Genomic DNA, 12,809 nt, shown 5'->3' with positions numbered 1-12,809 from the left:
CTCATTTACAAATCATAAGATATAGGAGAGGAGGTTGCTTCTCCATTCACTAAACACACAGCGGTTCAATCTGCTCCTCTCTCTACCCTGTTCCCTCAACTTCCTTACAGAGCAGAATGTGACCGTCACAGCCCTTATTCCATTCACAGTAACAGCACCTACAGCTCTCTGAGGAAGAGAATCCAAATATCATGTTTCTCAGAGAGAAGAAATTGCCATCTGCCCTACATGGGCGAGTCCTTGTTCTGAGATGTTGGCCTGAGGATCTTGATACCGTGCCGATAGACTTAACATCTCATAATCTATCCTTTCAAGGCCCCTTACATCCTTCAATGTTTCAGTAAGATCACCTCTCAGCTTTCCAACTCCAATGTGAACGGCCCAAGTTTGCTCATAAAATAATATTTCTTGACGCATTTTCAATGCAAGGACAATAAAATGCGGACAATGCAGGACTAGCTGGTTTTCTGGACTATTTAATTTTATCCCTTTCAACACCTCAACAACCCTGGAATTTAGTTTTATACAACTGTAATAAACTTGGGGAAATTTAATACAAGCAAAATATGCGTGTCCTGGTCTGTATAAAGGCTGAGAAAGATCCCCGTGAGTTTAAAGGGAGGGGCTTTCTCAGCTTCAGTGAGTTGAACGCAACAGTTATCACCCCTCATGAGTCTGAACCATTGGGATGTCCAAATAATCAGAGACAGGCTATTGGAGTTTCACTGTACCTAAAAAGGGGACCCAAACTATAGAAACAAGGAAACTGTATTGGTCCTCTGTGGTTTCACCAGGGCCCTGTACAGTTGGAGCAAGACTTCCCATCATCTCACTCCATTCCCTTTTCAACCGAGGATTACATTCCTACCACATTTCTGATGACTTGCTGAGTTTTATCTTCAAGATTCCCTGACCTCTGTACAGTGTTCTGTGGTCTCCCTCCGTTTAACATTTACATTAGATTAATTTATGCAGCCAGTGCTTTGAAATTCCTTGTTCAAATGAAGCTCACAGAGTAAACAGTGTACATAATGATAAACATCTATAAATACAATAATGAGCAGAATGGTGCTAGATTGTAGAGTGAAATCCAAGTTGTGCCAAAGATATTACAGTTTAATAATGCGGTAACCGAACGGGTTAAATATGAGGGTATGTGGTAGAACCTCCAGGAAGAGGATGTGGAAAGGGGTGATTGGTTCAGGAGTTGGATAGCACTGGGGAAGAAACTGTTCTTAAGTCTGGGATATCTGGGATTTCAAGCTCCCATATCTTCTCCCAAAAAGTAGAAGAGAAAAAAGGAAATGGCCAGGGTGACAGGCAGACTTGGCAATACTTCAGGCCTTCCTGATGCAGGGCACCATGAGGATGGACTGGATGGAAGGAAATTAAAAGCCTGCGATGTACTGGACTGTGTTCACCTCTCTCTGCAGGTTCAGGCGCTCAAGAACAGAACAGTCACCACATAGAAATAAGGAACTGCATGGCTCCATTCATTAACTATTTGAAGGGATAGATTGGCACGGCACGAAAACCCAACTGAGGCTTGAACTCAGGATTAGATGAAAAGTTAAACTTTATAATCTACGAACTTATTTCCAATGACGTATTATAAGTAATTCATTCCACCTTTTTTTCTTTTTTGATATTTGTAATACTTTTTTTCCTCTTTCTCTCTCTTTTCTATTTACATAAAAAAACAATAGAAGCAGAGTTAATCGACAATTGAACATTTTAATAATGTATGATTGATGTATATGAAACGTGTTTTTTTTACTATAATATGTAACTATACTTTACCATAATATGTTTGCTTCTAATAAAAATACATATTTTTTAAATTAAAAATAAATAAATAAGGAACTGCAGATGCTGGTTTACATAAAAAATACAAAGGAGCAGTTGAAACACCAGGCTGAGATGTATCCTGTCAGAATATTTTCTATAGAGCATCTGTATAGGTTCGAGAGAATCCTGTGGACATGTTGAATCTTCTTCATTGGTGCATTTTTTGATCACCGGGTCAGTGTGAAGGAACCGCGTTAGGTTTCTTGTGATATCGATGCCCAGTGACTTGAAGCTGTTAACCATCTCTACACCAGCTGCAGGCTGGCACAGTGGCACAGCGGTAGAGTTGCTGCTGAAAAACGCCAGAGACACGGGTTCAATCCTGACTACGGGTGCTCTCTGTATGGAGTTTGTGCGTTCTCCCTGTGACCGCATCGGTTTTCTCCGAGTGCTCCTTTTTCCTCACACACTCCAAATATGTACAGGTTTGTAGGTTAATTGGCTTTGGTAAAAATTGTAAAATTGTGCCAAATGAGTAGTATAGTGCAGCTGTAGTGTAGGAGGTGATCCCTTATCAGCACGGACTCAGTGGGACGAAGGGCCTGTTTCCGTGCTCTATCTCTAAAACAGCTCCATGGATAAGTTCAGGGTTGTGTTCACCCCCTTATTTCCTTAAGTCAACATCCAACGTTTCATCTTGTTGACATTAAAAGCTGAGTTATTGCTTTGACATTGTGCCTCTAGGCTATTGACATTTTATCAGACTGGATAATGTTTCAATTACCAACATTGCACCTCACCTGCTAAACCTTTACTGAATAGTTTAATCTATCCCTAACCCTTTGTGACCTCCTCACAACTTCCTTTTCCACCTTCCTTGGTATCAGCAGCAAGTCCGGCAACAATTGCGCTGATCGGATTGGACGTGATCCCTGCCGGCACCCCCTGCCCGGCACCTCCGCCTCACCGTCTAACTCTTCACCTCTCCACCTCCATCTATCTCAACACATCTCCATCTACCTCCCCACCTCTCCACCTTTCCATCATCCAAGGCCATTATGTTATATTGCAGTATTAGTTGGGTAACAGACTGGATAGGATACTTCCATTATGTTGTTGTCCAACAACAGTTGCAACCTGGTGTCTTGACCAACTGCAATCTGTGTGGTGAAGCTGCTCCAAGAGAGTATGGTGAGTGTCCCAGCACATAAACACTGCAATGGTACATGGATGGTGAATCTTTATAAACTTCTTGGAAGAAAATAGATCACATAATGCCGCTGTTTCATGATAGAGGCCAGTACAATTGGATAGACTCGTGTTTATTTTCCTACTTACAATATAAACCAATGGCAATGTGAAATGGAAGAGTATTAACGCACTTGTCCCACTTAGGAAACCTGAACGGAAACCTCTGGAGACTTTGTGCCCCACCCAAGGTTTCCGTGCGGTTCCCGGAGGTTGCAGGTGGTTGCCGGAGGTTGCAGGTAGTGGAAGCAGGTAGGGAGATGGACAAAAACCTCCGGGAACCTTGGGTGGGGCGCAAAGTCTCCAGAGGTTTCCGTTCAGGTTTCCTAAGTGGGACAGGGGCATAAGTATCTCTCCTTTGAGAGAGGTATTGCGTGGCTGGGATGTTGGTTGACTGTCTTCGCCCTGTGATAATCACTCTCACTCTGATGTACGTTATTCTCTTACAGTTACTGAGCTGAACATTTGGGTTTCCCTGTTATCTACAGGAATCATCTGCACATTCTACACAACTGTGGTTAGTACAAACGGCTCACATGTAAACCTGCAGCACTGTGGTTACGGTCCCTTTGCAGTGAGGTGTGTGCATACTTCCCAGTGCTCATGTTGACACTGTGAACCCTGGGCATCATCCATCTGGAGGACAGAGGTTTATGGTGAAGAGGAGGATGTTCTGAGAGGTTCATTTTTCACACAGAGTAGTTGGCATCTGGAATGAGCTGTCAGAGGAGGTGGAGGCAGGACCTTGCATTTAAGAGGCATCTGGACAGGTACTAAATGAGCAGAGCATAGAGGGATGTGGAATTTATATAGGCAAGTGGGATCAATCTTGATGGGCATTGTAGTTGGCATGGATGCAGTGGGCCGAATGGTCTGTTTCTGTGCTGCGGAACACTGTTTCACTATCATTGATTTGGCATCCACTTATGTCAGCAGAAGTGACTTCTAACTTCCTGCTTCGTACATGTGTCCCACTTTACCCCAGATACTAACTTTTCTCCCTTTGTCTTATTAGTTCCCTGAAAAGTCCTGAAACAATCAATCATTATTATTTCTTCATCCTGATAAAATCCAGGGAACATGCATTTGTTTTGCAGAATCTCTCTTTGTAATTTAACTAGTCCACACACCATAGCTGGTCAGGAGCAGTGAGATGTCAGAGTGATTCTCCTTGTTCTATCAGGTGGTATGATGTCTGGAACTGCTCCAAGTCCTCCTGCCACTGTCTAATCCGGGAGAGTAACCTCAAGCCCTTAGCCTTCCGCCCTTTGGAAGGTGCAATGCTCCAATGGTCATTTTAATTACTACTTGTGTTCAGCACTGTTGTGGTTTGTGTACAGAAACCTCCAGATCCCTCTGATCGCCACTGCTTCTAGCTTTTTCCTATTTTGCCGGCTCTTTGTTTTACTCTTTGGTCCAAGGGGATGAAATATTGAATTACATTAATTAATTAACTTGTTTGTCAAGTATGGATAGCTGTTGCTAACTGGTGACTCACATTACATCTTAACCTCCACTTTGTTCTCCAGGGTGGGCTGAAGGCTGTGGTCTGGACTGACACCTTTCAAGTCATCACCATGATGTCTGGCTTTCTTGCTGTCATCATCCGGGGCACCTATTTAGCAGGAGGAACAGGCAAAGTTCTGGAGAGTGCGCACAATGGGTCCAGGATCAATTTCGGAGAGTAAGAGATGCCTTTGTTACTGAAACTATTTCTGCAACTCTTCACAAGTCGAGCAGACTTGCTCAATAAACCTGATGAGAGGTGACATTCAGTGCTTCCTGACTGGCAAAGGAATAAAGAGTGTAAAATTACAGATTAGAGATTGTCATGTACACCAGGGTACAATATGATACTGTAATGATAAACATACCAATAAATACAATAAGAGCATAACAAAAGAATGATGCAAGTTTGAGGTGCTAAAGTTGAGCAGTGCAAATTAATATTAAAATGAATGAATGAATGATTGAATGATTGAATGATTGAATGATTGAATGATTGATTGAATGAATGAATAAGTTTATTGGCCAAGTATTGTACACATACAAGGAATTTGCCTTGGTGCTCCGCTCGCAGGTAACAACACGACATATTGTAAACAATTAAGAATAAAACATAAAACATTAAAACAGTAAGAATAAAACATTAGTTTAAACATGTGAATTAAATAAAATACCGGAGCTACATACTTTTGGTTATTGAGTAGAGCTACTACTCGTGGGAAAAAAAGCAGTTTCTATGTCTGGCTGTGGCGGCTTTGACAATCCGGAGTTGCCTTCCATATAATGATAGATAGCCAGTGAGGCAGAGATAAGGGCAAGAATACATGACAGAAAGGCCTGGTGGTGGCAAGGTGGCGCAGTGATTGAGTTGCTGCCTTATAGCGCCAGAGACCCGGGTTTGATCCTGACTACGGGTGCTTGTCTGTACAAAGTTTGTACGTTCTCCCCGGGACCTGCACGGGTTTTCTCCGGGATCTCTGGTTTTCTCCCACACTCTAAGGATATAGAGGTTTGTAAGTTAATTGGCTTGGTATAATTGTAAATTGTCCATAGTGTGTGTAGGATAGCGTTAGTGTGCAGGAATCGCTGGTTGCCACGGACTCAGTGGGCCAAAGGGACAGCTTCCGTGCTGCATCTCGAAAATAAACTAAACACTCTGGGAATGGGGTGTGAAAGGTGATTAGTACAGGAATGCTGGAACTGTGATGCAATTCTGCCCCAGAGGGTACCTTTGTGAGGAGTTATTTTGTCAGATTGTTCCTTCCCATTTCGTAGCACTTGCCCATGCTGCTGCACAATCACACACGTGAATTTCCTTAGATCTCCTTGCATGTAGCTCTTCACCATTTTAAAGGTATTTGGCTCAGACCACAAGTACCATGAGGTGGAACTAGTCCAGGACAGATAACAAGCAAAGTGGGCACTGGGCAGTGTCCATGGGGCATCTTACCTGATACCAATTTACCTGATATTAGGCAGAGACAATACAATTTATCCACAGTCTAAAATGACATGGAGTACAAGAATCAGGGAGGCATATTGCAGCTGTGTAAAACTTTAGTTAGGCCACATTTGGAGTATTATGCACAATTCTGGTTGCCTCTATTCCCTCTAGTGTGTAGGGAGTGGATGCGAAAGTGGAATAAAATAGAACTGGTGTGAATGGTGATCAATGGTCAGCATGGTCTTGATGGGCTGAAGGGCTGGTTATTGCACTGGATCTTTGAATCAATCAATTACAGGAAAGATGTGCAGGCTTTGGAGAGGGTGAGAAAAAGGTTCATGGGAATGCTGCCTGGATTAGACAGTATTTACTCTAGGGAGAGGTTGCGCAAAATTAGATTGTTATCTCTGGAGATTTGGAGGCTGAATGGAAACTTGATAGAAGTAAATAAAATCATGAAGGGCATAGATAGGGTAGAGTTTTTATCTCGCAGGATAGAAATGTCAAACTCAAGAGGACATAGCTTTAAGGTCAGAGGAGGAAGTTGGGATGATTGACAAGTTAGACAGTCGGCCAGGTTCTCAAGGCTTGGGAACGGGAAGAGTTGAAGTGCACGTCTCAACCAGGAAAATAGAGGAGGTCACAGCCGTGCGCTTCGCTAGTGGCAAAGTTTAACAATAGTCTCCTTGTCCTCCTCCTGGTTCCTTCTGTTTCCCTCAGTGACCACCTGATGTGACACCTGGCGGATTGTGTTGACTTAACCTTGACTTGCACATTCATGGAAATCTTCTGCTCAGTTTTGATCCAGATCCCAGGAGACGCTATACGTTCTGGACGTTTGTGCTGGGTGGGACGGTGATGTGGCTATCGATGTACGGGGTCAACCAGTCGCAGGTCCAGCGCTACATCGCTTGCAAAACAGAGAAGCAAGCTCGTCTGTAAGTTTGGTAGCAGAAGGGGCCTGAGCTTGGGGACATGGAGGGGAGAAGGTAGATGGGAAGATGTCTTGTACTTCAGATGTCTTGTACTTCAGATAGGCGTTTTCTCAGATACACATTGGGGTATCCTATTGGGCGGCACAGTGGCGGAGAGGTAGAGGCGCTACCTTACAGCGCCAGAGACCCGGACTCCATCCTGACCACGGATGTTGTCTGTACAGAGGTTGTACATTCTCCTCGTGACTGCGTAGGTTTTCTCCGGTAGCTCCGGTCACCCCCATTCCAAAGACGTACAGGATTAGAATCATAGTCATTGATACAGTGTGGAAACAGGTCCTTCGGCCCAACGCGCACACGCCCACAACATGTCCCAGCTACACTAGTCCCACCTGCCTGCGTTTGGTCCACATCCCTCCAAACTTGTCCTATCCATGTACCTGTCTAACTGTTTCTCAAATGGTCAGATAATCCCAGCCTCAACTACCTCCTCTGGCAGCTTGTTCCATACATGTGTGAAAAAAAGCGGAGGGCTTTCGGCCAACCATTAAATTTAGGAATGGCGTTTCAAGGCAGAGAGAGGCGGTTCAATGCACAAAGAGAAAAAAAAAACCCTAACCGGAAGCGCACAAGATCAGAATAGACAATCGGTGCAGGAGTAGGCCATTTGGCCCTTCGAGCCAGCACCTCCATTCAATGTGAAGTTTTGTTATGTATAGATAGAAGATACATAGGTAGATAGATACATAGATACTGGACCAACTGACTGCGGTTGTTATGGGAGATTTCAACATGCAGATAAACTGAGAAAATCAGGTTGGTGTTGGATCCCAAGAAAGGGAGTTTGTGGAGTGCAAGGATTCTTAGAGCAGCTTGTACTGGAGCCAACCAGGGAGAAGGCAATTCTGGATAATAATAATAATAATAATAATAATAATAATAATAATAATAATAATAATAATAATAATAATAATAATAATAATATATTTTATTGTCATTGCACATCAGTGCAACGAGATTCGGTATGCAGCTTCCAACCGATGTAAAAAAAAAATAATAATAAACTGTGCGACGTGACCATCCAAGGGAGACAGTCCAGGGGGGGTGGGGGGCACTCAGCAGGGCCGGTTCAGAGCCGCTATAGCTCTGGGAATGAAGCTGTTCCTGAGTCTGGAGGTTCGGGCGTAGAAGGCCTTGTAACGTCTGCCGGAGGGAAGTAGTTCGAACAGTCCATTACAAGGGTGTGAGGAGTCTTTATGGATGCTGACGGCCTTCCTGAGGCACCGTGTGTGGTAGATGCCCTCCAAGGCTGGTAGCTGTGTCCCAATAATCCTCTGCGCTCTGTGGATGATGCGCTGAAGAGCTCTCCTCTCCGCCTCCGTGCAGCTGAGATACCACACAGAGATGCCATACGTTAATATGCTCTCTGTGGTGCAGCGGTAGAAGGTTGTCAGCAGCTGTTGGGGCAGGCCAGTCTTTTTTAATGTCCTCAGTAAGAACAGTCGTTGCTGTGCCTTCTTGACCAGCGCAACGGTGTTGGTGGACCATGTGAGGTCCTCTGAAATGTGAGTGCCCAGAAACTTAAAGCTGGATACTCTTTCCACACTTTCCCCGTAAATGGAGATTGGGGCGTATTCTCCATTATGGGACCTCTTGAAGTCAATAATCAGCTCCTTTGTCTTGGAGGTGTTTAGTGACAAGTTGTTACGTGCGCACCAGTCCGCCCTGTATTTTATTTAATCACCGTTGGTGATCAGCCCAATCACTGTTGTGTCGTCTGCAAACTTCACGATGGTGTTGGTGTCGAATGCAGGAACACAGTCGTGAGTGAAGAGGGAGTAGAGCATGGGGCTTAGTACACAGCCCTGTGGTGTGCCGGTGCTCAGGGTGATAGTGGAGGACAGGTGCGGGCCCAGTCTCACTGCCTGCGGTCGCTCCGTCAGAAAGTTCAGGATCCAATCGCATATTGGCGAGCTGAGGCCTAGCTGGTGGAGTTTGATGGTGAGCTGGGTGAGGATGACCGTATTGAATGCAGAGCTATAGTCAACGAAGAGTGTTTTGTGTTGTGTAATGAACCGGATCTGATAAGGAAACTCAAGGTAAAGAAGCCAATAAGGAGGTAGTGACCATAATATGATATGTTTTAATCTACATTTTGAGAGGGATGGGAAAGATGGAAGTATCAGTATTACAGTTGAACAAAGGGGACTATGGAGCCATGAGGGAGGAGCTGGCCAAAGTTGACTGGAAAGATACCTGTGCAGGGATGATCAGCCATGATCACAGTGAATGGCGGTTCTGGCTCAAAGGGCCAAATGGCCTACTCCTGCACCCATTGTCTATAGTCTAACTATGATCGATGGTCAACATTGACTCAGTGGGCCGAAGGGCCTGTTTCATGCTTTACCTTTCGATCAATCAATAACTCGAGAGGATAAATGTTTAAAGGGGATTTATGAGAGAAGTATCTTTCACTCACAGAGTGTAGTGGGAGCTTGTCCGTGCTGCCAGGGGTGGAGGTAGAAGCATGTTATGATAATGGAATCGCAGAGGGATTTAGATAGGCACATGAACAGGCAGGGATAGAGGGGTGTGGATCACCCTGCATGCAGGAAAGACTAGTTTAATGTTGTATTATGGTTGGTGCAGATGTGTGGGCTGAAAGGTTTATTTCTGCACTCTACTGCTCTCCAGAGTCAAGAAGTCATGTTGCAGCATTAGGGGACATCAGTGACGCTGCATTTGGAGTATTGTGTGCAGTTCTGGTCGCCCCATTATAGGAAGATAATCACAAAATACTGGAGTAACTCAGCGAGACAGGCAGCATCTCTGGAGAGAAGGACAGGGTGATGTTTTGGGTCGAGACCCTTCTTCAGACTCTCAAGGGAGAGAGTGATCCATAGATAAGGAAGCGTAAGGTGTGAAAATAGGACAAAGGGAATGGAGTTCAAAGGAAATGGTGAATAGATCATTGTTGGCTGGGAGTTTGCTTTTTTTTGCCTCTGTTCAAAGCAAACAGAGATAAAATGACATCAGAAACAGTAAGACTGGTCGAAGAGCTGGGAAGCGGAGGGATGGAGAGGGAGGGGAAAGCAAGGGTTACTTGAAGTTAGAGAAGTCAATGTTCATACCGCTAGGGTGTAAGCTGCTGTAAGGAACTATGAGGTGCTGTTCCTCCAATTTGTGCCTGCTCCATTGTAGGAAGGATGTGGCTTCAGAAGTTACCAGTGTGCTGCCTGGATTAGAGAATATTACTGATAAGGATAAGTTGGACTGTGAGCTGGTCATGGAATAAGTATGACAACTCCCAGCATATGCTTGGCTGAGAATTTGAGTGGATCCCATGGCTTCAGGGAGATCAGCGGAAAGATGTCCCAGAGGGATCCTCCTGGGGACAAGGAGCCTGATGTTCCCGGCTCTGGTCTACATACACTGCACTGATTGCTGCTCTCTGGGTGGCTCTGGGTCTTCAAGAATGTTCTGCAGTGAGAGAGCGTTTGAACGTACGTAACCACCCCAGGTCACCCAGAGCTAGTAACGAGCGGTAATGCTTTATTCAGCAAGGAGAAAATTCAACAAGCAAAACTGCAAACTGCACGCCTCAGGGTGTTCACCAAATCTACAGTATTTGTTTTGTGAAATTGTGGGCAGCACAGTGGTGCAGCAGTAGAGTTGTTGCCTTATAGCACCAGAGACCCGGGTTCGATCCTGACTATGGGTGCTATTTGAATGTTCTCCCTGCAACCTCGCAGGCTTTCTTCGGGTGCTCCAGTTTCCTCCCACATTCCAAAGATGTGCAGATTTGTAGGTTAACTGACTTCTGTAAGTTGTCCATAGTGTGTAGGATAGAGCTAGTGTGCAGGTGATCGCAGGTCGGCTCAGGCTCAGTGGGCCAAAGGACCTGTTTCCACGTTGTATCTCTACACTAATCTAAACTTGACATGAGGCAAGGGATAAGTATAGGGCAGGACATTGGGCGAAATCCTCTGTTATTGCTTTCAACCCGTGGAGGACGCACTGCACCCGTCAGTTCCCTGCTCGCCATTCAAACTGATCCGTGTTAATATTTGAAAGCCCTGCAAAGGCTGAATGAGGCTCCTGTTCCACACTGACTGCCACCTGTCCAGGCCCCGCTGGGAATCAAACCTTTCTCCGCTCGGAGGGGCGGGAATCGCAAACTGGCCTGTAACCCGATCTCAGCACTGCTCATTCTCCGTACAAACACCAAACATTCCTTCAGAGCCTTGAGCAGCTCTCAGTAAGTATCTGGCCATCCGCATTGGCTAGCTGCCGTTGCTAAGCTCTTGTCAAGCACATTAATTGACTCTGTGTCGCAGAAGCTCTCAGGGGTGATAACCTTTGACCTGTGCACCAAGTGTTGGTCCAGCACGAAACACTGCGGGCACTGGAGGGAAACGAGCTGTAAAGATCCCTGACGTACCTCATCACGATCTTCCCTTTCATTCTCCGTTACTTGTTTACTTGTTCCTTTCTCAAGCGCCAGGTCAGGCTTTCACAGGCTTTGCATGGGCAGGAAGTCAAGCAGCTGTGGAGAAACCATAGCCCTTTGTTGCATCTGAAAGGCTTGAGAGCAACTGAAGAGTTCTACCCACACATTATTCCTTCCCATCCCTTTACTGTAACTGCCACACACTTCAATAATCCACCCTTGTAGGAATGTAGACTAGCGGCCACAAAATGAGGACGATTTGCCTCAAAGTAGCTGCGTTCAATGGGAAATCAATGTCTTTCTGGTGCAATATTCATTGCTGGGTCAACTTGAGTAATTGGAAAATTTCAACCAGGAAAGTTTGGGCCAGCACAGAGACACAGCAGTGGACTTGCTGCTTTATAGCGCCAGACACCTGAATTTGATCCTCCTTACGGGTTCTTGATGACCCCGGGTCCTCCTCTTCATCCTTTCTCTCCCCGCATTCCTCCCTCAACCCTCATCCTTCCCTCACCCCCGACCCCGGCTCTCCCCATCTCCCAGCCCTCACATCCCACCCCTCTTCAACCATACCCCCATCGCCCCTCCATCAACACTTTTCCCCTCCTCACCCCTCTCGCCCCTCCCTTGTCCCTCTCCCTGTATTATCTGGTGGTGGGGGTACTCTCTGTGGGCTCTGGGGGTGGGGTGGTGGGTGTAAGATGAGGGAGATGTGATGGTGAGGACCAGACCTAACACCTCCCCCATTGTTCCCAGGGCCATCCTGGTCAACCAGCTGGGCCTCTGGACGATCGTGAGCAGCGCGGCGTTCTGTGGCATCATCGCCTTCGCACTGTATCACGACTGTGACCCAGTGAGCGCTGGCCATGTCACTACACCTGACCAGGTGAGACAAGAGGGGGTCACATGACTGCATCTGACCAGGTGAGGAGAGGGGCGGGTCATGTGACTACACCTGACCAGGTGAGGCAAGAGGGGGTCACATGACTGCATCTGACCAGGTGAGGAGAGGGGCGGGCCATGTCACTACACCTGACCAGGTGAGGCAAGAGGGGGTCACATGACTGCATCTGACCAGGTGAGGAGAGGGGCGGGCCATGTCACTACACCTGACTTGGTGAGGCAAGAGGGGGTCACATGACTGCATCTGACCAGGTGAGGCAACAGGGGGTCACATGATTGCACGTGACCATGTGGGGTGAGGGGGCAGGTCACAGCGCCAGAGACACTAGTTCGATCCTGATCTCCGACAGTGTCTGTGTGGAATTTGCATGTTCTCCCTGTGACCTTGTGGGTTTTCTTCATATGCTCCAGTTTCCTCCCACATTCCATAGCCCTGCAAGTTAGTAGGTTAATTGGCTGCTGTAAATTGTCCTTGCTGTGCAGGTGAGTGGCCAAATCTGGGGGCAATTGATGGGAAGGAGGGTAAATGGGAAGA

The 12,809-nt window shown here is 46.1% G+C and overlaps 1 protein-coding gene across 1 annotated transcript in view; it reads left to right on the top strand.

Annotated features, from left to right (window-relative positions):
- The window catches only part of slc5a5 (solute carrier family 5 member 5), a 33,999-nt gene that overhangs the window by 10,021 nt on the left and 11,169 nt on the right, over nucleotides 1–12,809 (top strand). Inside the window, exons 4-7 of the mRNA XM_055658681.1 lie at nucleotides 3,486–3,553; nucleotides 4,566–4,720; nucleotides 6,784–6,924; nucleotides 12,128–12,257. Of these exons, the coding sequence (XP_055514656.1) occupies nucleotides 3,486–3,553; nucleotides 4,566–4,720; nucleotides 6,784–6,924; nucleotides 12,128–12,257 (494 nt within the window). The remainder of the gene's footprint in view (nucleotides 1–3,485; nucleotides 3,554–4,565; nucleotides 4,721–6,783; nucleotides 6,925–12,127; nucleotides 12,258–12,809) is intronic.

Source organism: Leucoraja erinacea, chromosome 29 (assembly GCF_028641065.1).
Source record: "Leucoraja erinacea ecotype New England chromosome 29, Leri_hhj_1, whole genome shotgun sequence".
NCBI lineage: Eukaryota > Metazoa > Chordata > Chondrichthyes > Rajiformes > Rajidae > Leucoraja > Leucoraja erinaceus.
The sequence above is the reverse complement of the archived record's forward strand: the minus strand, read 5'-3'. Positions and strand labels throughout refer to the sequence as shown.